Source organism: Cladophialophora bantiana (assembly GCF_000835475.1).
Source record: "Cladophialophora bantiana CBS 173.52 unplaced genomic scaffold supercont1.7, whole genome shotgun sequence".
Lineage (NCBI taxonomy): Eukaryota > Fungi > Ascomycota > Eurotiomycetes > Chaetothyriales > Herpotrichiellaceae > Cladophialophora > Cladophialophora bantiana.
In genome coordinates, this window is record NW_015971581.1 from 1373250 (window position 1) to 1398600 (window position 25351).

At 51.5% G+C, this 25351-nt stretch overlaps 6 protein-coding genes across 6 annotated transcripts; 4 read left to right on the forward strand and 2 right to left on the reverse strand.

Annotated features, from left to right (window-relative positions):
* Nucleotides 1-184: 184 nt before the first annotated feature.
* On the reverse strand, nt 185-9334 carry Z519_05498 (uncharacterized protein; the record flags this gene model as incomplete). Its single annotated transcript, XM_016763238.1, has 1 exon — nt 185-9334. The coding sequence occupies one exon, from the start codon at nt 9332-9334 to the stop codon at nt 185-187; it is 9150 nt and encodes a 3049-aa protein (XP_016620851.1).
* A 1180-nt stretch (nt 9335-10514) lies between these two features.
* On the reverse strand, nt 10515-11296 carry Z519_05499 (uncharacterized protein; the record flags this gene model as incomplete). Its single annotated transcript, XM_016763239.1, has 4 exons — nt 10515-10825; nt 10874-10984; nt 11036-11152; nt 11215-11296. 4 exons carry the CDS (start codon nt 11294-11296, stop codon nt 10515-10517), a joined length of 621 nt encoding a protein of 206 aa, XP_016620852.1.
* Nucleotides 11297-11849: 553 nt separating this feature from the next.
* Z519_05500 (uncharacterized protein) lies at nt 11850-13715 on the forward strand (the record flags this gene model as incomplete). Its single annotated transcript, XM_016763240.1, has 5 exons — nt 11850-11880; nt 11936-11980; nt 12053-12130; nt 12194-12481; nt 12532-13715. 5 exons carry the CDS (start codon nt 11850-11852, stop codon nt 13713-13715), a joined length of 1626 nt encoding a protein of 541 aa, XP_016620853.1.
* Nucleotides 13716-14568: 853 nt separating this feature from the next.
* Z519_05501 (uncharacterized protein) lies at nt 14569-20997 on the forward strand (the record flags this gene model as incomplete). The annotated part of the gene is made up of 3 exons (XM_016763241.1): nt 14569-14635; nt 14783-15969; nt 16018-20997. The coding sequence occupies 3 exons, from the start codon at nt 14569-14571 to the stop codon at nt 20995-20997; spliced, it is 6234 nt and encodes a 2077-aa protein (XP_016620854.1).
* Nucleotides 20998-22923: 1926 nt separating this feature from the next.
* On the forward strand, nt 22924-23579 carry Z519_05502 (uncharacterized protein; the record flags this gene model as incomplete). Its single annotated transcript, XM_016763242.1, has 4 exons — nt 22924-22945; nt 23010-23170; nt 23262-23372; nt 23517-23579. The coding sequence occupies 4 exons, from the start codon at nt 22924-22926 to the stop codon at nt 23577-23579; spliced, it is 357 nt and encodes a 118-aa protein (XP_016620855.1).
* Nucleotides 23580-23690: 111 nt separating this feature from the next.
* Z519_05503 (uncharacterized protein) lies at nt 23691-24158 on the forward strand (the record flags this gene model as incomplete). Its single annotated transcript, XM_016763243.1, has 1 exon — nt 23691-24158. One exon carries the CDS (start codon nt 23691-23693, stop codon nt 24156-24158), a length of 468 nt encoding a protein of 155 aa, XP_016620856.1.
* Nucleotides 24159-25351: the final 1193 nt, after the last annotated feature.

Genomic DNA, 25351 nt, shown 5'->3' on the forward strand with positions numbered 1-25351 from the left:
GGGGTTCTCTTCCAATCATTTCGGTGAGTCCCCTTAGTATGCCATCCCAAGAGCATGCCTCCCATATGTCCAAATTCCCGCGTAATATGAACGTTTTGTCTGGGTCTTGACTGCATAGCCTTTTTCATTTCTCTCTGTCGCGGGATAAGTGGCCAGCCAGTCACTCAATCAATCAGTCGAAATCCTAGCTCAACCGGTTCAACACTTTTTTGCCCAGCATCAACACACTCTTCCTTTTGTTGGTTTCGGCGTCACTGTCCACGCCCACTCCGCCAGCACCTGTAACACTTCCAGCCGTCCCTTCCTCACTTCCACCACCATCTCTGTCCTTGTCCTTGGCGCTAGGAGAATGACTGCCATGGCTATCACTCCTCTCGCGATGCGAATGACTTTCGCTCTTGATCAACGAAAGCCCACTGAAATGAACCCTCCCTTTCACGGTGTCTCCAGAGAAGTGTCTCCCAATCGTATCTTTCAGGAGGCTTCTGGTCGGACCTTGTGGTGACGAAGGTGAGTTGTTTGGGCTGTTAAGATTTGGACTGGAGTCTGCAGCGGGACTGGCGTGTGCAGTCCGTGGTCGTGAAAAGAACGAGGATGTGCTGCCGATGATTCCATTTCCGCCAACGCCTCCTCCGCTAGCAGTGCCGGGTACTGAACGTGGTGTGGCCGCTGAGAGAGTCCCGCCACCGCCACTTGTTCCAATGCTTGGTAGGTTGATACTTGACGACCACGAACCGCTTCGTAGGAGCGGGCTGGGCCCGGGGAATGTGCCTCCTTTATGATGCCCATTCGTTCCAGGCGGCGATTGAAACGAAATACCCGAGGACTCATAATCATCATCCCTCCCGTCCTGCGAAAAACTATACAAACTTGTTGTCTCTGACGTCCCCGAAAGTTGAAGGTTAATATCCGAGCTCGCAATGGTGCTTGAATGCGCAATCTCCTTGAGTCGTTCAACCTGCTTCTTACTGGGCCTGTGATGCGAGAATTTGTTCCCGATAATCGCCCCGGTGTGGCTAATCAAAGCCCTTATCACATCCTTCTTCAACCTGAGTGCAAGGTCAAGGTTTGACCACGTCTTGTTCCGGTATTCGAGCGTCGGCATGCGGAATACAAAGTCGTGGAGATCCTCGAAATTGCGGTCGGATTTACCCTTATAGGAGAGGCAAACTACAAAGCTGTTGAGTTTCACGTGCGCCAGTGTCATGTAGTTGGACGCACGGGACATCATCTGGGAGAGGTCGTCGTTGGGTGTGCCGTTCTTGTCCTTTTTGTCTTTCTTCCCCGTAAGGCTGCGATCTTTGCTGGATGGCCGGTGCATTGGGAAGCGTTTTTTCTCTGTTCCTCCGTCGCTGGAGCCGAGGGCCACAAGGCTTGTGGAGGATGCGTCATGCTTCTTTGCTGATCTCAAACTGGTTGAGGATCCTTTGCGTGTGGGTTCCTTCAGGACCGAGCGAGCCTCGGACTTGTTGAAGTGCTTGAAGAACTTGTGGTGATCCCCCGATATCCCAAGACCTTTGTTCTTGGTGTAGGAAGAAAACGACGAGTCTTTGCGTTTCTCCTCATAATCGAGGCCGTACGTGGGTTTCAGCCTTCTCGCCACTGCACCTGGTGAAGTGTTGCGAGTTTTGTCTGGGCTCGGGGTCTGAAGGTCCTGCTCCGACATTAGCGCACTGTGCGCTTCCACGAATTCTTGGTCGTCCCCATCATCCGTGGGCTCCATATTCTTAACCATGAGTGGCGAGAAGTTGCCGTTCTCGAAGGCGTTCGATCCCACGCCAGGGAAGATGTATTCAAAGAGCTTTTTGCCAAGTTCACGTTCGAGCTGGACTTTTAACGGAAACACGGTCACCTGGAAGCGTTCCAGTACGGGGATGCCGGCAATGGCTTCCAGCATGTACCAGTGGACCTGAAGCATCTTCTGATGAGATTCCACGGTGCTAGGTCGCCTATCTTTGTCCGACGATTCGTAGTAGGGTCCAATGATTTCCGGATACAGTGCATTGGAAAGGAGATTCCAGCCTCTGATGTGTTCCACTTCCAATGCGTTGTGATTAGACCCGTCAGTGTTGTCGATTCGCTCGTATGCAGCACTCCCAAGTTGAAACTCTAGGAGTGGCTCATCCTTTTCCCGCATAAGGTGCCATACAATTTCAGAAGCACTTAGGTACCATCGTAGAAGACCGCTTGATTGGGAAGCTTTCCGATCCTCGCTCTTCTGTTGAGACGTATTGATGGCTTTCATAATGAAGAACAATTCATCCTCGCAGCTTGCCAGGTCTTTCTCAAGGTTGATTCGATCTTGCCAGCCTTGCTTGTCGAGGTACTTGGCATGGATCTGGAAATGAAGTTTGATGTCTTCGAGCTGCCGGATCCTTTCTTGGAGGCTTTCGGCCATTTCGGGAGCTCCTCGAAGGTCACTGAAATCAGACGCAAGCATGATCTTCTCCAACCGTTCGCTTCGCGTCTTCTCCAAAGGTTCACTGTATAGCAACAGGTCCAAGACGATTATATACATCGCGTAATATTGGGTGGAATCGCATCGAACACGGATCCGCGGGAAGTCGACCCACAGCTGATCAATCCGGTGCTCTCTGCGTGCTGCATCATTTGGCTCTCCGTTTTCGTTGCTCTCAACCTCCTCGTTGTATTTCAACCGAAGGGGGTTGTACTTTTCGTACCGGAGACTCGCAGAAGTTTTCTGGATCACTCGTTGGAAACCGAAAGGTTCCAGATGGAAGTCGAACATTGCTTCAAGAGAAACCCAGGGCGGCCACGATGATCCAGGAGTGTTGCCATACCTGTTACCGGAGTAGAGATGGAGATATCTGGCCAATGTCTTTTGGGTAGCCACGAAGAACTGTGCCCCGTCCATATCAAGTGCAAACCGACGCTGGACAAGCCCGCTGACATCGTCCGACATGCGAGCTTTGTCCATGATGGATACAACTTTCAGCTGCATTCCCTTTGCTGAGATGAGCACGATAGCCTTCGTGTTTTTCTCACTCTGCAGTTGTATCTGGGGAGCGATCAGGCGCAGGTGATAGCTGTTCATCGCCTGGAAGTTCTCCGCAATCTTGTCACCAAGGTCGGCAGTTGAGGGTCTCCGTTCGATATCGTCATTGTCGGCCACAGGCACCTTCTGATCTTCCTCCACCTCTCCTTCCACATGGACAAATCGTTTCGCATCATTCAAAAGCTGCTTGATCCGGTCTTCTATCACAGAATCTTCATCTTTCTCCTCACTGGGCGAGATGATACTAGGTGTTGGCGGAACTGGTTGCTGGTTCTTCCTCTCTTGTCTGCGGCGCTCTTCCTTTGCCTTCGCCTGCTCATCCACAATGTCGAGGATAAATTTGACGGCACGGCGTGACATGTAGTATACAAAACCTCGGCGTTGACTAACTTGATGGCTGTAACGAAGGATGATGTTTCTCAGGGAGTTGTTCCATTTTAGCTGAACATTATGGATGATGAAGCGGTTGTTGAAATCACTCGCAAATTCGTCGTGAGGAGCCGAATACAACCCGTCCATATCCATCTGAGGGGTTCCAGGACTCTGCCCCTCTAAGTCAGGGGTAGACTTGGTCACGTCTACGTTGGGTTGCGGATTATTGTCGATTTGCTGGGCATCTCCCGGGTTTGCGTGGCCTATGAGGCGGCGGAGTCCATGTTGTAAGAACCTTCGTTTGCTCTCTAACTCCTTCTGTTGTGCAACAAGCAGCACGTGCTTATCTCGGACAGCTTGGTCGTGGTCCCCTTCCTTGACCAGAAGCAGCTCATGCTCGTTCATGATGCGCACGTGAGTTTGGAGTCTATCTTCAAGATCGTGCAGCCGAGTTTCGATTAGATTCATCTGCACCTTTCTTGGATCATTGTCACGGCCCATTACGCAGAAGTGGGTGTCTTCATCGCCGAACGGACTCGTACGGGACTCATCTCCCTGTATGGCACCTCCATGATCGGTCTGTCGGAAGTAGGTGAAACGCGGGGTGAAAGCCAATGGCAAGATCTTGGTTTCCGGGTTGGACTCCGCTGGCAACACCCAATCCAATTCCACAAAGTCGTCCATATCAATCCAAGACAAGTCCTGATCTGGGATAGTGAATTGGGATAAATCAATGTTCGCAGGCACTTCTTGTAAAGAAGAGAGCATTTCGTCACTGGCATTCTCAATGTCCTCCGCTGTTGTTCCGGCAATGAGTGCAGCGACGGCTCTCAAGTCGGCACGTACAAAGTCAAGTTCGGTCTTATAGATTTTCATTCCACTGGTCCTCATCTGCTTTGCCCTTACTTTTGCCATGGTATTAAAATACTCGCGGCGTTGGTGCAGGTCTAGCATGAAGCTGTCGATCTTGATCTTCAGGCCGGTTGCAGAGACAACGTCCGCTTGATAGTCTTCGGCGTCCTTATGTTTGTAAACGTGCGATATGAAGAGCGGGGATAACAGAAGGTTGTACTTGATCGTCGAAAGGTGTCGTCCAAATTTCTTGCTGGTCTTCCCCTGGTCTCTCCATAGCGAACCTTGCCGGACGGGCAGAGACATCACGCCAGAGAATGTCGACCACCAGCTGAAGAAATGAGAAAAGAACTTCGGACTCAGATGGACGCTGTTGTAGCTTTCTGAGGAAGCCGAATCCGCACCTACCCAATTTTTATCATACGGTGCGGCAACGGCCAGGGAGAGGTGTACGTGATGGCTCCGGAAGTCATGGAACGCATCGTATTTGTTCAAATCGACGTCCTGAAGGAAGAGAGGATTCCTCAATACCACATCATAGTGATGTCTGGATTCCGAGGTGCGACTCCCATCCGGCAAATCACGTTCAAAGACGAGGCCCGCAGTCCATTGGACATTTCCTGATAGCTTCATGATAACTTTTTTGAAAATGGCGGTATTTCTCGTAGAACTGCTGCTTGATACGCTGTCTGAATCATTGCTTGCTCGCTGCTCCGGAGTGTTGCGGGCTTCATGACTGTAGTCTGGGATGGCTAGTATAAATTCTCCACTTTTGACAGTCATGAACTCGCGGGGGTCATCGACTTGATGTATCAGCCATTGTACGTCATTCCGCCAGCACATCGCGAAACCAGCACCGTAACCAGTAACAATATAAGGATCCCTCGTGCCTTTGAGTCGGAGTTGAACATCCCCGTCGCCCTTCCAATTCACAACCAGGCGCGAATGGAAGCTCAATCGAATCTTGTCCCAGAAGCCGACCCTTTCGGAGGGGTCTATTTCAGGTTTGGTGAAGCTCTCGATGATCATCATCATATCTTGTATCACGGGTTGATATGATGTACCCCAGGAAATGGTGGTCGGCAGGTTCGTGTTGATATCAATGACGGGCTTGGAATACGTCTTGACAGGTGCCACCGTCCTTCTGACGTCAATAGCGAAGGCTGGAATTTCTTCTCCGTCTGTCCCATGTTGCCCTTTGGGGACAATCTCGACTTTAACATGCTTGATAGATTTTTCATCTCGAAACTCTTCTGCGATGACGAAGTCGGTCCTGAGAGACCAGCTTGGCAGGCGAGCAGGCTGCCCGGGGCGTATAGCGGGGATATGGAGAAGATTGAGGGGATAATCTCGAAGGAAGATACGGGCTTCACCCATGTCAAGACTGAGGCTTGTGGGAATGAGCAGCCCGTATTTCATATCGTATGGCATGCCTTTGCCAATCTCATGGAGGAATTTGGGTAGGTCAGCTTCCGGAAAGGAGGGCTTGTCAATGATCAGATGTAGATCGCTGATGATCAAGGTCATCAAGCCAGGGCGATTTGGAATGCCAAGAATCGTTTCGGTCTCATGGTCGTCATGAGGGGGTTCGTCAGCGCCCATGAACAGCTGTCGGACGCTTTTTACTGTGTTGTTCTGCAGACGAAGCATCCAGTCGATTCGTCTTTTCCAGCTCCGAGAATTGTGCTCCTGAAGCTTGTCCCACGCCTCACTCGCATCTATTTTGGCATGGGTCGTCAATGAACAAACACCTTCACGATCGTATCTAATTCGATGCGGTTCCCTGCCGCGTCTTCCTCTGGAAGTGGATCGCTTTCTGGGAGTGGTCTCTACACTTCGTGAACGTCGATGACGATGATTGTCACCAGCAGCGTTGGGAGAGCCACGACGGCTCGAATGAGCAGATTGGGCGCGCAGTCGAGATGATGACCGCGGCCGCCTCTCGTCATTCATTCGCTTAACCTTTAGACGGAAGGCATCTTCGCGGGCAAGGCGTTGCTTCTGCTCAATACGGCCAACGTGATAGATCACTCCAAGTTTCCATTCAAACGGGTCGTCTTCTAGCTCGAAGCAAAGGGCTTTTGATCGGACAGAGATTCGAGGAACCTTGACAGGAGGAACGGGGTGCTTTCCCAGCACATACTCGTTCGACCGTGTCTGGAATCGATGTTGCAGCTGTTTTATGGCCTTTGAAGTGTTGATAAAATTATCAAAGACTCTGTACATCTGCAGCCCATGGGGCACTGCTAAGCGAATGAAGTCGGTTGAGACGTCGATGGTTCTCTCTTCGACCGTGGCGTGCTGAGTCTTCTTCTTGTTATGGCGTAAATCCACTCTGACGTTGCTGATGCTGACGATACGTGCCCAAATCCGTTTGAGATGCGGCGCTTCCGCATGTAAACGAGCAAGTTCGGCTTTCATAAATGGCGCAGACCATCTGTGTCGGCCACCTGAGATTTGGTAAATCTGAAGCATCATGGGGGGATCATGTGGCATATCAGCTCTGACTTGGAGGTAGTGCGCCTTTACATCGATTGCAAACAGTTCCGCATCCAAAGGTACAGGGAGATGCTCATGGAAAGTGTGATGATTTGCTGATTTCAGATGATGCTCTGGATCCTGTTTGGTGGGAACTGGCCCCACGAACGCTTCTTTCACAACGAAACCCGCAACACCTATTGAGTAGAATCTGTAGAGCGAGAATTCCAGATAGAACGCGCGAATGGATGAGTGAATGTGGAACAGAGGTCCTTGCTGATCCCTTGATGTGCTGAAAGCCGTTTCAAATCTCGGAATTGACATGAATGGTGTCGGTTCCCACCTATCAAGAGATTCGATGATGAAGCCGTCAAAGCCCTTGACATGACAGGCCAGTCGTCTTCCATCTGTCGGGTCACTAAGGTGATGCTTCTGTTGTGATGGGGAAAGCGAGACACCTTTGCTTGCCGAAAACGTTTCTTCGTATCGGACTGAGGTACTAACTTTTCGTCCTTTCGATTTTCGGCCTAACTCTGATTTTGCTGATGTATAATGGGCGGACCAAGATTCAAGCTCAAAGGCGACACCTCGAGTTTGGCCAGAGACACTGGAGTCGACGCCCGCGACCTCGATGCTGCAACCGGATCCCTCAAAACTCGCCTCTATAAGCCAAGTAGGAAGTTTCCGCAAGAAAGCTGCAGGAGGCGACTTTGGGACAACCGCTTTGTCCTCGGGAGAATGGTGTTTAAAGTGCCTCACTATACTATAGATCGCCTTGCTTACTTCTTCTCGCACCATGAGAATAGAGAAAGTCCGCAGATTTCCTTGGAGGGTGACAGAAACACCCGTCGAGGCGGTGAGCTGAAATTTGAGTTCCAAGGCTTCTGTAATGATTAAGTTGTGTGTCGTGCCTGTAGAAGCTTGATAATATAACCTGTGTGATAGAACGCGAAAGCTGGACCCCAGAGAATATAACAATTCTCCTCCTGCTGAGTGGGAGGATTCAACATCTAGAGAGATGGAGGAGACGGAGGAGATGATCATGTCGTACTCGCCTGGACCAGCATGAGCAGGATTTGCGACTGGTAACACAAACCTGAGCACGGGTTCATGGATCGAGAACTTGATGCTTGCCTTGGGGAGGAGTCTTGAGATGAGGCGGTGGTGGTTACGAGAAGGAGGTTGAGCTTGAGATTTATGGGTCTGGGTGAGAGCCAATAATTTCATAAGGTGCTGTGGTGCTAGGTCGAGGGAAGGTGATGTGACGACTAAGTTAGCGAACAAGATATTTGTATTCCTTTCAGCGACGTCTCGGTCTTGTGAGAAACTCATAGTTTTCGCTGGGAGAGTTGTCCTGATAGTCGTCGTAGCCATGGGAATGTACATGATTCTGTTCGGGCGAGAATCGTCTTCGTCGAGACTGACGGAAATCGACAGAGCGGCAAGCAAGGCTTGGTGAGCAGTGTCTTCCCTTTGAAAGTACATACGATGAGCAGGGGAGCTTTGCTCAAGCCTATGCAGATCAATGCCGATTTCGTGAATGACGACGTTGGCGACCAACGGAAGATTGGCCTGTCTGAGTGACTCGACCTCTTTCGATATGCGCACAAAACTCATGCCGACCTGAACTTCCTGGACGCTCTGGAGGGTAGAACGCAGGAACTCTTTCGAGTCCGCCACGGTTTGCACAATAGCAGCTTCACGGCTTCCAGGACTGTCCAATTCTTCCGCCACATCTTCAAACGAAATCTCTTCGATTGGACTCAGTTGGTCATATTGTTCAGAGGCTCTTGCCGTCCTCCTACCTTTCCGCGCGAAGTGAATCATCTCATCGACAGGGACGTAGACACGGCCACCCTTTATGGCGATCGAAGTGTCCCGAAGACCCTCCCGATCTTTGTACAGTAACCCGTGCACATTGATCATCAGGGCATCAAGTATCTCAATCGGATCGCGGCCACCAACTCCCATCTGGATGCTCTTGACCGTGAAAACCCATTCCGCCGGCTTCTGGTCTCCCAGGGGATCCTTCTTATGTCGGAAGAGTCGGCCGCGATCAAGGAGCTTTCGTCTGGTGTACACGGCCGCTGAAAAGGCCGAAATCTGGACATAACCGACTCCAACGATCTCCGCAGAGGTGTTATAGGCAGTGACATCGAACATTCGCAACAAGTGGATTTTGCGATGCAAGCGCTTTATGTGCTCTTTGATATTGGTCAACCGTTTCCAAAGCTGGCTTTTCCCGCTGGAGGGACGTCCTCCATGCCGACGTGAATCTTCATCTTCATCTGGCTTCTCTTTAATAATATCTTGTGAGCCTGTCTTTGCTGAAGTGTTTTCCAGCGCGGCGGGATCGATGGTGACCTTCAAATCTTCGAACACTATACTGATCCATGTCGGTTGGGCGAAAGTCGGCCTGCGTAAGCTCAGTCCAACTCCTCGCAGGTCGATTCTCAGTCCCTCTCTTGGAGCGTATGAGATATGCCGCAGACTAAAGTAGCCAATGCGTTGAATTGATATGCCAGTCGCAATCCGCAGAATCGCGAGTAGGATAAAGGAGGATAGGTAGAGGAGAAGGAGAACGGCGGCGACCGAAGTGACATTGACAAGAGGCATGTTGGTGTTTCGGTGCTCTGCGAGTGCTCCAGCGCCGACCGGAGAAAGACAATAGAAGTCAGGCAGCGGTCACTTGGGTCATCTCAGTTCACGAGTAAGATCGCCATCGTCGAGACTGCAGTCCCTCTGAAGCCACATAGCCGACAGAGCCTTTCCCATCACTCTTCCCATAACACTTTGGACCGAAGCAACGCGGTATCGACACAACGGGGGGATGCGTGGCTGCGCGAATAAAGTCAAAGTCTGGGGGTGTGTTCTTGAAATTTGTGGGGGATTGCCTGTTGGGTGGTCCTCGGGCTCGTGGTGAGGTGAAAGAGCAGATGTTCCAGGTGCGGGGAAAGATATACCGCTCTATCGCACTTCACAGCAGTAGATTAAAGTCGTGCGACAGCAAGGGAGAAGGTTGCCGGCGAGCCCGGTCAATATCAATCAAAGCTCGTGGTGGAGCAGGAATGTCGCGAGGGTGCGCAGGGTGCGGGCCAGAAAATACGAGGAACTGGTGGAGGATCCAGACTCGAGGGTGGAGCGGCAAGTGGCCACGCTGCACCAGCCGCTCCGGGAAGATGCTCAAGGATGCTCTTCTGCACATATGCAGCCCAAAGCAGCTATCCATTGGTGAGTCAGCCTGTGTAAAAGATGAGAAGGATGGACTAGAGGATCAAGCGGCAATGCTTGCTGAAGCACCCCGTTCCATTCTATGCTAAAATTGTTGTATCATACACATCATAGTGCAACAGATAACTGCCGCTGCCAATGGTCCTTGACCAGGAACATCTGGCACTATGTCCAATCCTCATCTGTCGAACTGAAACCACCCACTACTCGACGTTCCTGATTCTGGCTGTTTCCGTATCTCTGCCGTGTTTGGAGTAGGGCTAGCACGGCCGAATGCGTGTCTCGTTGGAGGCTGTCAGTCTCAAAGCCCGAATTGTTCGCGCGGGTACTTTTGCAGACCTTTTCCTCTTGTCATTTTGCCTTCCCAGTATATTTGATTCCATCCAGGGATCCTACCGGTCCGCCGGCATCCTTCTTCAGGCTCGTAGGGAGGGTCGGCTTTCCGGTGGGCCTCTCCTAGAGTTGTCAGCTTGATAGACGCCGCCGCACTCTTCGTTACCCGTAACCCCTTTCATCCTGGCCAACGTCATAATAGGCGAATAATACTGATATTGTGAGGCAGTTCTCAGCTTGGACGACTCCGGGGCTCCTTTTTCTGGGAGCTAACGTGTTCGTCCCTTGCCGCTCGTAGGATTGCTATCTTGTCATCCAGTACACCAATTTCTGCTTCAACCCTGAGGAGCTTGTCTAAAAGCAAATCCTCATACTCTTTGTCCGACAGAGATTTCATGGGAGTATAGGCAGCGAGCCCGTTTCTCAGGCGGGAAGAGAGTTGAGTAATAGACGGAGAGCCTTGCGTGGCATTTAGTCCTGCCTGAGACAGAGCCGCAATCACTCCGAACATGATGCTACCAGTCACCAGGCTTCCTCGAGGCACTGACTGCTGTCAAAACATGTGCATTCTGCTTTGCATCCGCAACTCACAAAAGGTTGCAATCACTGCTCCAGAACAAGAACCTGCAAGACCACTTGCGGCGACTTTGTGCAAGTCTTTATCTCGAGATAAAGGCCCTGCCAGCAACACGCTCCGGCAATCTGACAAAACATTAGCTGGTGCCAGTCCGAAATTTGAACAGTGACAGAGACAGAAGAAGGTGGTGCCAGCACAGAACCATTGCGTTGCAGAGATTGTAGTATATGCTAATGGATTTGAGGTCTGGATGAGAGTTCCGGCTACACCACCGTATACGGCACCACAAGCCCCTGTTTGTCAGAGTCAATGAATCAGGTCTCTGAATTGTTTTTCAGATAGGATGATTTCCTACCGGTAGCAGCTCCAACATAGAGGGCAGGCACAAACGGCTTCCAGAAGACACCGTTCCTAACGTCAGGGTGGCCGTCGGACATGGCGCATTATACTCCGTACAGCTCGAGACTCCGTACAAAAGGAAAGGACAAGGACCGGTTGGCAGTTTGGCCAGTGAGTTGGGAATAGATGCGCCGTGCCTTTCGAGTCGGAGATGGAGGATCTGGAGGATCCTGCCAAGCCCCCAACTTGAACAGGTGCGTTAAACCTGAACGGGCAGCAAGCGGGTCAGGAAAGAAATGGCTCCAGGCCGGACAAACTTGCCTGCAGAGTCTCCTACCGCCCGCAAATCTTTCAAGACTTTCGTACACATCCACTGCGCCGACATCCACAAGGCGCTGCACCTCATCTGCTATCAAACAACATCAATCTCACGCCTCTGTCTGGTCGAAGTGCGTTCAACGACGTGCTTGGGCTGCGACATCCAACTCGTATTTTCGAATCCACCAGCGGACGTTCCCATTTAGTGCGCCTGCTGAGATTTCGCAATCATGGGTATGAGCGCATGGCGACATTCAGCGCATAGCCTGCGCCACCCTTGTTGTTGCGAGATTTATCTGCTGACATCGAGTAGCTCCCAAAAAGAACCAAAAAATGTCCCTAGGGACTTTTTTGCAGGACGAGAGTGCGTTCCACCCTAGGTTGGGGTGCAGCCGAGCTGAGATGCTAACTGTTGGTAGACTATGGCTCTTGGGCAGATGAGATGGAGGATATGCCCCTCCCTAGTGAGCCCCCTGCGTACTGACTGATGAAAGGACCATGAGGCAATGGACACTGACATGTCCGTGAAACAACAGCCTCCGAAACAAGACCAAGCTATGGGTCAGAACGACGTGCATTCAGCACAACTACTGGCATGGGCAATGGCTATCCAGGTTAGTCATTGTTAGATCACCCAGCAGGGCAGATTGCTGACTGGAGACTGTCACCAACAACAGAGCGCCGCGACACATTCCCCGCGAGAGAACAACTCCCCCTTCCCACACAACCCCCGTTCACGGCACATCTTGCAAATCTATCATTCGACGCTACACAGGGAGATATAAACGACTTCTTTAGAGATTGCCAGGTTACAAATGTCCGCATTGTTGAAGACAAACAAGATCGTAAGCCTAAAGGATTCGGTTATGTTGAATTTGCAACGTTGGATGGTCTTAAGGCTGCGTTGGCTCTCAGTGGCAGTAACCTGGCAGGTCGTCAGGTCCGTATTAGCGTTGCAGAACCACGTGAGTTACTTCCGAGTCCCTTCTGTGAGTAGAACTGACTCTCTGGCTAGCGAAGGAGAGACATGAGACCCGCGACTTCAGTGACTGGTCAAGAAAAGGACCTCTCCCAGATTTGCCGAGTCAACGCAGAGTTTCCGACAGGCCAGGAGGGTATGGAGGCCGAAGCTTTGACAACATGTCAGACGCTGGCAGTGAGAGGGGCCACGGCGAACGAGGCCATCGGCGTGGGTTTGGGGAAGGAGATGGAAAGGTCCGGGACTTCTCGAATTGGGAAAGAAAAGGTCCGTTATCACCGGTCACTCCTGGACCCACAAGTCTGCGTGAGGGTGGTAGACAGGGAAGCAAGGAAGGCTACGGCTTCCGCAAGAACTCGCCATCCTGGGGCGAGGGGAGATCACAGGACGGGTCTCGACCCCCAAGACGCGAATACGCTGAACGCCCCCCTCCTGAGCGACAGCCGACTGCATCCGAACTTGATAATCAATGGCGCGCTCGAATGAGGCCTGATACCGCCAAAGCCCCGACTCCCGAAGCCAGCGAGCCTTCCTCTCCTGCGGCGCCGCCCGCTCCAGCGACCAGGCCGAAACTGAATTTGCAGAAGAGAACTGTTTCCGAAACGGAACCGGTAGCATCCCCGGCTCCGATTGCAGATTCCAAATCGAGCCCCTTCGGAGCAGCTCGTCCGGTTGACACGGCGTCCAAGGAGAAGGAAGTTGAAGAAAAGCGCCAACTCGCGATCCGGCAGAAAAGGGAAGCCGAGGAAAAGGCAAAGGCTGAAAGAGCCGAGGAAAAGAGACTGGCAAAGGAAAAAGCTGAGTCGGATAAAGAGCGAGTCAAGGAAACGACCAGCAAGGAGAGCAAGGAGCCCAAAGAGCCCAAGGATACCAATTCCGCGAAAGAGAACGGCGAGGACAACGCACAATCTACGCCAAAGTTTGACATCCTACGCCGTGCTGACTCGGGCATGAACGACATGGTTGCAGATGATGAAAACGACGATGAGGGTGAAGAACTGCCTCAACCAACGAACAACAAGGCAGTTAAGCCTAAGGAAATTGTGCAGACCCCTAGTTCTGCGAAGACCAACGGCTCTTGGAGGAATGGACCGGCGGCCCAGCCTCCCGCAGCCAGCACTGGTACAGAGCTGGAAGAAGATGGCTGGAGCACGGTGTCCAAGCCACAAAAGCAACGTAGCAACCGGCGATACGGACCGTCCAGAGGAGCGGCGTCCTAATGCCATATCAAAGTTGCAACTCCAGGTCGCGCGAACTCTAGCTCAGCACATGTGCTGTTACCAGAAGCTCCTCGTGCGGCCCTTTGTACATCAACTCGTCTCTCGCCATATCTAGCCAACCTGCGGCTTTCGAAGTACCGTCGGTGGGGGGGAGGCAGGTTTCAGCACTTTTGGCTATTCTCCAGTCTTCGCACTTGTTCCCAAAAATGCAAGGAATCGGGAGTCTACTTACTTTGTCCAACATGGAGGAGTTTGGGAGAGGGGAAAGTGCGGGATTGCAGCCAGAGAAAGTCTGTGACATGGATGGGATCGAGGCATAGGGGGAAAAAATATTTGAAGAGACAGTCTCTCGACTCGCAGTTGCATGTTCACTCAAGGCTGGCCAAATACAACAGACCACATTGCCTTTTAGATGGATCATAGAGAAATTACTGACTTTTAAGCATGTTGCGCTGTTCTCTTGCTGGGTCTTATATGCCGCCAGAGGCAGGGATTCCATGATACAGTCCCAGCATAGGACCTGTTCGATGTAGCCAATGTCACTGGAGGGAGATGCGGATCCTGGACAGATCCAACATCAATCTTTGCGATTGATTAGACTCATCTACAACCGTAGGGTACTAATTGTATGGTAATCATAATAAGAATGTGTACTTGTAGGAGGCTTCGTCAAGGCGGTGATGTTTGGGGCCAATCAGCGACAAGATCGCGTCTGCCAAGGCCACAGTCAAAAATTGAAGGAGCGGAATGTGAACGAAGGAGAAAAAAAAAGTTACCAAGTCGAAGATCCTTTGAATTAAGCAACCAAGTTCTCTACTAGTTGCTCCTCGCATCATGAGATGGGGTTCAGACGATGGCGAAGGGCCTGGACGATCTGATCGAGTTTCTGCTCGAGGAGATTGCCGTCAGCGGAAGTCGAGGTCAGTTGGTTTCGCGTGCATTTTCATCCCGAAGCTGCAGGATCCGAGGTTCCAGTGGCGATGATCAAGCTTCATTCTTCACCACTGCATCTGCCCCACATCTATGCATCCCCTTCAGCGAATGCTAACTTGCAGGTTTATCCGCAGGCGTAACCATCAATGATATCGTACTCTTCATCTCTTCATTCTACGACGAACCCGAAGATGGCTCAGAACCAAAGGCGCCCGTTGATGGTCTCGAGCCATGCACAAGAGTCCCAGTTGACCGGCCACTCCTTTCCAAGATTTGGCTATGGCTAGGTCGGCATCCTGATGTCTCCATCGGTGTCAATAGACGATACAACAAGACACCGTTGGCCGAAGTCGAGATTCAGTTTCCCAGCTACGTGGACCTTAGTCTTAACAACAGGCAAACGCCAGCCGAGGATGAGGCCGAGTCGGACGGTTCACACTTAGCCGGTCCAACAAAGAAGCGGCCAGGCTCCAAGAAAGCCCATGTTGCCAAAGGTCCACGAATCTGTGTTAACGAGGCACGAATCTATCAGGCTATATGTGGCCATCCTCCAGATAGTAGCAAGGTTGTGCCTCTTGAGTTCGAACTCTTGTCTCATATCGCCGCAACAAGATCAACTGGCATTCTCCAGGGGGACCTTGTCAGAGCCACCGGTCAGGATAAACGCTCCGTACCAAAGCGGACGGATGCTTTGCAAAGCAAAGGCTACATTACCAAGGAGACCGTATTCCGCCATGGTAATCGGACAAGCCGCCTCACCCTAAAAAAGTTTGCCCGCCATAATGCAGCAGACGTCGAGCCATTCCATAAGCTGCACAGCCTACCGCAACATGGTTCTACTTTACGTGATGTCGTCCGCAGAATCTTTGAGGTGTTGGAAGACCACAGCCTCATGTCTCAGACGAGTCTAGCGGAAGAATTGAGCCTAATGTCTTCAGCAGAATCGGCCATCCTTTCCAAAATTATCCGTCGGCTCGAGAAGATAAAGTGTGTCAAAAGAGTTCGAACTGCCGTCGGACCTTCTGCAACGTCTGGCGACCTGCGACAATTCGTTCAGCTTTTGCGGCGTGCCGACGTGGTCGACCTAGAGAACTTTGACACGGGGAGTTTGTCTTTGAACCAAACAATCGAAGAACTAGCATCTGCCGTCGACTCCGAAGACCGGAACGACCACAACGTCGCACTTCCTACGGTCGAAGATGCAAACGAAGATAGCCTAGAAGCTGTGTACAGACCTGCCAGATGGAACCCTGGTCGCCTAATGCCTAATGTTCTAGTTGATGCTGTTCGACTTGCAGGTACGGATGGTCTGACAAATCTGGTAAGCCTTCAGCACCTCTGTTCTTGCCGTGATCCTAAAAATCAGCAGAATGCACGCCAAATGATTACTGGCGATTTTGTGCGTCGTCAGTTAGAGTCTCTTCTCCTCCGAATTTCATGCGAATCACTTGTGATTCAGCCGCAACATTTGCGACACCTGGCTATTGTCCGAACTACTGTGAGGTTTGACGGGGTCGCTCAGTATGTTCATTACTCGTGGGACGTCTTTCGGCAAAGAGTGGCAGGAGGCGGTCTTGACCTCTCTGAAATTCCAGCTGCTCCTCAAATCATGAGAAAACTGGCAAAAAAAGATGTTGGCTTTGATGGTGACGAAACTTCTCCAGATCCTGTCGATATTGATGAGTTTGGGTTTCCGTTGCAAAGCCCGTTGGCCCTCCAACTGAGGAACGGCGAGGCCACCTTTTCTGATCTGATAGAGGCTGTCGCACCTGGAGACGTCAAAAAGCGGAATGGAGAACCGTCCATTGTCAAGCAAGGGACGAACTTGACTATAAAACTACGTGACGACGCTCCAGCTTCGTCCAGCCCCAAGAACCAGGCGCCTCGTCGCTTACCTCCTGGGCAGCACCCTAAGCCAACGCGACGACCGCCTAAACGCCGCCAAGATTCCGACGACGAGGAGAAAGTTGCAATTGGTCGTCCTCGCAAGTACATGCGAGGTACAGAAAAGTTCTGGCGGATGCAGTTTAAGCAAGCTAGACTGGATGCCGGTGCAAATCACGACGATCTTAAAAAGGGGACCGCACAAGATCCCTCGGCCATTGCGCTATACGCCCGCCGTCCGCCCGATTTCGATAATACTCTGGTCCAGGCTTTGCAGACTGGATTGCCGATCCCGGGGCTTCCACAAGATATCAACGACGCCTGGATTCGTTCGACAAAAGTCGTTCTTGGGCGATCGTCAGATGGGGTCTATATGTCTCCCAAAGGGTTACGCTCTGACAACAGCCAGAGATTAGCCCAGATTCTGATCGTGAGAACGCCACGCTTAAAATCAGTCGACTTCAGTGACAGGAACACTGTCTATCCATTTCGCTTCATCTCCTCCAGTGCATCGCACAGCTCCATGTTCAGAAGATATTATCCCAGCCTCCCATCCAAAGAGCCATCAGTACCACATACGCCAAGAAGATTGAAGCGCCAGAGACAGGCCGCCCCCAGTAAGGCCGAAGGAAAGAAGAAGCTAGGGCCACGGCTGGGCGTCTTCTACGAAAACCCGGCTCTTTCCACAACATTACCTCCCATACTTCCAAGTTCAACCAATAATGAGCTTTCAGTGGACATTCTAATGGCCACTACTGATGAAGAAGAAGGACTTCCTCGCAAAGACGTTCTCGAGACTAGAGCCTTTTCTCATGCTTCGATAAATGAGACTCTCTCCTCCAAAGAAGCTGGGCTTGACAATGGTCGGAGCAGGAGAGGCTCACAACTGACTACTCAGAGACAAAGCAGCAGCCAAGAAATACCACCGTCTCCGAGGTCGAAGCTTGACATCACCGAAACCCCTCGAATCAGATCTTCCAGAAGCCGGAAGCTGACACGGAAAGCGATGGACCTGTTGCAATTAGATCAAAGCCATAATTTTCGTCTCTTCTCTGAAGCTCAAAATGTGTCTTCCGAAGTCATCACTGCAGATTTTGAACTTCGCAATCAGGACGAGTCCCTTAGTCGAAGATCTGAAGTATCAGCTGTGGATGCGTCATCAGCTTCTTCTATTGACCATTCGCCTACGAAGGAGCAGCAATCTGGAGTCATCCCATATTCAGATGTGGCCCTAACTCGAATCACTCATTGCATACAACCCTCCGCTGCCAGCAATAAACAGACGGATGCCGATGTTAACTATAGAGTCGAAGCGACAGAAGCCACCACAGTCCGACCAGAGGAAGCACGGCACGTCGGGACTCTGTTATCACGTCAATTATCGGAGGAAATCGTCGAAGTTGCTGTATCTGGAAATCTTTCCATGAGTGGCGAACCGCAAGAGAACAATCTGGCAGCCGAGATGAAGGACCGTGTCTCGCAGAAAAGCCCCGCTCCACAAAAGCCCCGTATTAGACAACGCGCTTCTGAAGCAGGCAGAACAAGAGCTGCGTCTGTTGAAGCCGGGACCTCGGGAGAGGAATCGCGACCAAAGAACCGACACGACCAAGGAAGGCAACGCTATGTTCAGCAACGCTATGTTCAAGGCGCCAATGCTCTCTGTCAGAGGATTATTCTGGAGTTGATTCAGGAAACATCAGGGGTAGTGCCAAACGATCCTTCGGCACTGAGACGTATCTCGTTGCCTCGCTGGCAAGAGGCTGGAGAAAAAGGTCGGCCCGGGCTCAAGACCATCAAAGCAGCAATCAAGTCTTTAAACGAGTCTCGAAGACTAAAGCAGGTCATGTTCGCATTCCGAGGAAAGTCTGGAACCATGGTTAAACGTTCGGTCATCTTTCTGCCACACATTGACAGTTCATCGCAGTCAGTCGAGGACGTGAAGCAGAAGATTATCAACGCGGAACCCACTGATTATATTCCCCCCGAGTGGAAAGATGAAGGCTACCGTATTCCCCTTGTCAGTAAAAGGGCTCCAACTAGGACACCTGAGGCTGCAGAACGGCCACCGAGGAGCCGACGTGCATCGTCGGCGGTAACAGACGGAACTATCGCCTCCACTATTACCAGGAGTGCTGGAAGCCGCACAAGGACAACCACACCCTCTCTACTACCGGTTCCACAGGGCCCTGCAACCAGTTTCCTCACATTGAAGGTTCCGTCGCTGGGCTCGCTTTCAGTTGTGCATCTCCATGAGTGGAGGAATGAATGTCCCGTGACCGCATTGCGCTCCGATGCTTCCGATGCGAATCCTTGGAGATCTAGTGCCTTTCTACTATTTCGGCGCCGGCGAAGGTTTGAAGAGCCACGCACTCAGGCAGCCGGTAGAACAATCATGTGGCGGAATTTCCCTTCCTCCTTGCAGGATATCCTGCAGCGTCCCAATCTCAAGTTGGACTATGATGCGTTTCAAGCTGACGATGTCGACTGGCAACGCTTTGCCTGCGAGGTTGAAGGGGTTCGTGCCTGGGAAGAACAGGAACCGGACACGGCTCAGTCAAAGCGCTCTAAATTCGCCTTCATCAATCATTTGGTCCCAAATGCATTGTATGCGCAGACAGTTCTTCCCTTAACAGTCGAGTTTAAAAGTCTTGTGCAATTCGATGAGGATGGAACCGAGCTTGAGATTGCTTATCCGCCTGTTGAATCATGGCCAGCATTTGTGCTCGCCATAAATGCATCGCCCGGCATCACTTCCCGAATTGCAGCAGTCGACGAGGCAGACTTGCACTTGATGCCGCCACCTTCCCCTGGACTAGGCCCTCGACGATCAAACAGAGGGACTAAGCGCAAACTCTCTGAACATGGCCATGGCTTCTTCCTGCAACCTTCGTCTAAACGGCGCAGGAAAGGCGTAAGAGGCTCCGCAGCTACTCCTTCAAGGCGTAGGGCAGTTTCGGCTTTCAATGCCGCAATCCACAAGGTCCCCCGAAGTGCGAGGTGGCTGCATACTATGCCAGAAGAGATGATTTCCCGAATTGCGGTTGCTGTCATTGTCGTTCGGACGTTAGCAGGCGGTATTGAAAGCTTCATCAACTGGCAAGTTGTCATGACGCTCTTCCCCAATCAAAAGGAAGAGGTTATCAAAGCTCGCTGGAATACGCTCTCAAACAGATACAGTTCGGATATACAGAGTCTTACGGAGGACCTGCAGTCGAAGTACTTGAAAGCACTACAAGCGGGCGAGGTATCGTCTGTCTCCTTCGAGGGCGTCGACGCCACGGACTGGGGTGCCATTGTTGAGTGGGCATTGAAGAGCCTCGACCATTTTAATTTGAAGCGGATTGCAGACCTTCCAGCTAATCGGGATGAGCTGCTCAACACCTATGCCTTGGAATTCACTCAACCCAAATGTTTCCACAATGTCATATGGAATAACACCACGATGAATGTCAAAGAGGATGTCGCAAGGTGCTCAGTTTTCGGCACATATCCCCATTCTTCAATGCAGGCCGGGAACCTTCGGTATCAACATGGCTTCGAGCTTGAGATGGCCAAACCAGACCTTCGGCTTGCTAAATCATGGGTGCTCGCGACCGTTTTCACTCCAGAATCCGTTTTTAACCCAGAATTGGCCCAAGCCAAACTGTCGACCCTTGCCTCAAGTCCAATGGAATGTGACGTGCTCCTTTCCCGTGCACTAAAGGTGCTGCAGGAGGAGAAAATCATTCAGCGTAGACTCAATGATCGTCCATCGGAGCAAGGACCGAGTATTCGCACTTGGGAAGCTCACCGAAAGTTCTTTGAACGATTTGAGGAGCGCAGCACGGTCACTGCAAATGTACTGCGTCGTGCCGTCAGATATAAATCGGAAGTTCTTGACCACGAGTTCGCTAAGGGAAATACTGTTGTCGTTGACAAAGAGGACCCTGTTTCTAATGGGGAGATGATGGCAGTGGTAAACCTGTTGGCATCAGGACGAGTCAAGCTCCGCCCAGGTTCGGACGTGCCAAAGACTCGCTATGGCATAGATCACGAACGTATAGGGTATCGGACCAAGAACATGGACAAGAAACTGTTGGGTTTTAGCGTCGAGCTCACGCCGACGAAGGAATATCTTTTTGGAGATTCCATCCCTAGCGAGTCGCCAGCACGCCGGATCCCTATCCCGCGCGGGGATGCGGATGAGCCACGTGGCACAATCCCGGTGTGGGTCGACATTCATGGAAATGTGCAAATGACACTTTGGCACATGCTTCTTGTTGGCGTGATCGGGCTCGTCTCACAAATGCCGGGCGTGTCGGCCCTGGACATCTCACGGGCTTTCGGATTTGTGCCTGACGAAGTTGAGGTGGAACTCATCATGCAGTGGTGCATACAGTCCGGTTTTGCAAAGATGGATGATAGATCAAAGGGATATCAGACATTGGAGTGGTGGTGGCTGTGCGTTGACAAGGCTGGGACATGAAGCAAGATGTGGTGGGTGAAAGCCGGGATGGGTATTTGTTTGGTGTGCTTTTTTAAGGCTGGTGGGCGGATTCAGTGATACCGCCGACCTTAAGACCTACAGGAGAACATGTATGGTGTTTGAGGGACTCGGGAACATTATGGGCCAGCGGTGATCAGCAATCCATCATCACATCAGGCGTGATGAGCAATGTTTCTCACGGATATGGAATGGCGACTTTGTACCAACATCACATTGATCAAGAAAGAGGGGGGAGAGAGCCCAACGATCTTCCTCACACACGATGACTCCAGATTTTACTTAGGCGGATACATACCTATGTGTGAGGTGTCCATGAATACTCATACTCGATGGACCGAATCCAAGTTCGCCACTGTATTTGGTCTGTCGATACCAGATTCTCGCTGACTTTATGCGGGGGGGGATGACCCGGAGGGATTGGGCCATTGACGGATGTTCCTTTTTAGGAGGAATCAGCCATGCTACTCGCTGTGACATGAAACTTATATGGGAGAAACAAGAGCTGGTCAAGTAATCGGTAGAGGAAATCTAGCTGGGATGGAAGAGGGAGAGTGACTATTAGGGGTGGCTCGATAGTGCCGAGGCCGAGACCACGATTCGCAACGTCCGAGTTAGCTCTTGAACCGCATATATCGCGCTCCGTACCTGCGTGAGAACCTGGAACTTTGGGAGCGTTTTGGTTGTCTTTGCACGTACTGACCACCGAGCACCCTTCTTGAGCAGCTATCCCCCTCCTCTACCACTCCCGACACCTTCCGACCGCGTCCCGGCCACAAACCACCCAATCCCCAACTCACGCGTGTTTGCGTCGTCCGGGTTCTTTCCAACGTGTTTGCGGCTGGCGAAATGGATGTCGTCGTCGCGGTGGAGAGGCTGGTCTGTGTCTCCCGGCCGCACGGAGAAGGCGATTGTGTTGTTCAGCTGTGGGGCCGAGACGTTCAGCTCGGACCGGTTGCCGTGCATTTGTACGCCTTGGTGGTGAAGAGATGATGGCACACTTCTTGATATAGAGGACACCTGATCAACTTCTCGGCCGCGGTGCGTGACTTGCCGCACAGCCCAAAGGCTCGTCTCGTGGTGGGAAGGAAAAACCCCTCGTTCGCCTCCCAGGGTGTGTCGGCCTCGAGGGCCGGCCAGATATCTTTCTCAATCTGCCGTACTTCTTCCTGGGTCAGAGCCCCGCGGACAAAGATGCCGCCCATCTGCTTCAAAGCTTCCACCACATCCTCTGGATCGGCTGCCAGCGTGAATTCAGGAACTGAGCACCGTTCGCGAGGGCTCCATCACTTGTAGTAGCCCTCGTTGAGACGTTCGGAAGTGATGGTGACTCCGCCGTGCTTGACACTGGAAGGAGGGAGTTGTAATGAATTCGGTGCTGCCTTAGTAGTAGTCGTGGTGGGAGCCCTGGTGAAAAATCTCCTCGGGTTCTTGGGCGACAATCGTTCAGTCTAATTAGTCTGATTCTTCATATGACAAGTATGCTGTACCGGTCGTTTCTTTACCGTCAGTTCACCCTCGCCTGTCGATGTTGTTTTAAGAAGATGCGACCCGCCCATCGGCAATCGCGGTTTACACACCCAAAAATGGGAAAGGATCACGGATCTACCTGGAGTTGGGGCGCACAACGGAGACGACAGCCCTTCCAGAATTACTTGTACGCACATGTATTTACTCATCTCGCTTGCCGAAGGTGATAATTTTCAAAGGTCTCCGGTTAAAAGCATGACCAGGCTAAGCCTGAGCAGTATGATGGACCGGGCAAATAGATAGTTTACAGTTCGAGGCGAGAGCAGATAGACAGGATGTGTGCTCTGCCAGTAATCGTTGTCTTGTCACGTTGCTTCCATTTCAACGGATTCGCCTGCGACAAAGTCTCCGGACACAACTGATATTTTAACCGCAACAATGTCGTCTGGTTCCTTCAAGGGTACTTGGTTGGATCGGCCTAGATCGCCGCAAGGACCTCATGATTAATACGTGTTCATTCGCAGGTTACGCCGTCACCTCACCCTCCGACTGGTCCAGTCCCAAGCTCATCGACCATGATCCCGTGCCCTTCGGCAAGCATGAAATGGACGTCAAGATCCAATATTGCGGCGTCTGCGCCAGTGACTTGCTGACTGCCCGCGCTGTGGCAGGGAATGATGGCTGGGTGGGTATTTCCTGGCATTTTTCCTGTCCATCTCCAGTCCGAGACATCAAAGGATGCAACAATAGTTTTGCTGATATGACATACAAAACAGCAGCCAGAAACAATGTATCCAGTCATCCCCGGTCATGAGATCGTGGGCAAGATAGTGCGCATTGGGGAATTGGTTGACACATCCAGATTCCAGATCGGACAGCTGGTTGGGGTGGGAGTTCTTTCAGCAACATGTGGTTCTTGCAGGCTGCGTTACAGCAATCGAGAAAACTATTGTGTACAGTCAATTCCAAAGCCGCATATGCCACATGGGTGAAGTGCTGGAACGATGAGACTGACCTTGCATTACATGTAGCCTGACCTGCTCGAGACATACGACTCCAAATATCCCGACGGATCCATGTCAAATGGCGGCTAAGCCAATTGCAAACGGTGCCATCAAGACTTTGTCTTTCCGATTCCCCCTATTTTGCCGCCCGAACATGCCGCGCCCATTCTCTGCGCAGGCCTGACTGTGTTTAGCCCTTTGATGGCGGCAGATATTGGCCTTGGAAAGAGAGTAGGCGTCGTCGGAATCAGAGGACTGGGCCATTTTGCCGTCTTATTCGCTTCTGCCAGGGGCGCTGAGGTGACGGCGATCTCACACAGACCACGGAAACAGGCAGACGCAGCGAAGATGGGAGCCACCAGTTTCATTGTAACCACAAATGAGGTGGACTGGGCGGAGCAAAACAAAAATTCGCTGGACCTCATCATTTCGACGACATTCGCCAACGATATGCCTTTAAAGAAATACCTTCCGTTGCTCAACGTTGGCAGCCAGTTCGCCTTGGTCGGGTTGGGCGAGCAGAATCTTCCAGAGATTCCTCCGGGTATCCTGGTCAGGGCCAACAAGTCAATCGTGGGTTCCATGATTGGCACCAGCAGACAGATGAGAGAGATCTCGAGTTTGCCGCCGAAAAGAGTATTCGAGCTTGGATCGAGATACTTCCAATGAAGGACGCCTGCGAGGCGTTGCGAAGAGATTGAGTCAAGGTGATTGTTCGTATCGCTTCGTGCTAAAGGCCGATATCTAAATGAATGGTCATGTCACCTGTCGCACTCACATCACACCAGAAACAGATGCATCTGTCTGGCTCTGATCTCGTCCTCCCACAGCCAAAAAGACAGATTATTTTCGTTGTATCCTCGAATCCACCATTGTTTGAGAAAGGTGAGGACTTCTTTGACGTTGCCAATGCCGGACTGACGGAAACGAAGGTCCAGAACCTTGGCAATCATGTCTTGTTAGTCCTGCTGCAAGGCTGCTATGCCAAAGATAAAGAGTGGAAAGATTGCGCATTTTAGAGAAATTTCATGTGAGGCAAGATGCTCCAGATGTGCTAGCCTTTCTTCAAGAGCACTCTGGACCTTTGTGTCAATGATGCCGTACGGATAGGTGGTGAGATAAAGAAAGATGAAGCATGCCCGACGGTAGACTTCGCCCAGGACCATGTCTTCCTGTGAATCGGACTTGATCTTCCGGTTTTGAATCAGTGTACAAAGGTCCAAACTTTTCATGAATTCTTCGGTGTTGACATCTGCGCGATTTCGGTCGACAGAAGTTTAGTCTAACGACAGCTCGGCCAGAGTCTGCCGGCGAAGTTCCACAATATGCGTCAAAATAGAGAGTAAACTATGATAAGTTTGAGGCAGAGGACTGTAGCTCCCGGTTTTCTCGGACGAGTAGACCGGGTCGATCGAGCACGGGCGTTCGTCGAGTGTTACACAAGCGAGCACATCGTAGTAGCGATATAAATCGAGGAAGAAACAGATCACAGTCTTGTCATCTCTCGAATTTGTGGGTATTCCGTCAGCCGCCTTGTTGCTTCAACCTTCCTTGACCCGTTGACGAGCAAGCTCTGACGTGGCGGACAAGTGAAGGCGCCAATGGCCGTCCCTGCCACTGTCAAGGCAGTCCAGTTGTAGAAGTAGGAGAGAACTCGCCAAAGCAGCATCTAATTTGACTTAGACGCTCGAATCCGAAAACGTCAGGACTGACACAGCCACCATTTTCTCCGCGTGACATTTCAGAGCTTTGCCACGCGAGTGCCATCGTGTGCTGATTGATCTCTGTCGTACTTCGCTCACGTCAGAATGGTTTAGGTTCAGCAGATGGGTCGCGGCAATGCTGAGCAGTGTATACAATAG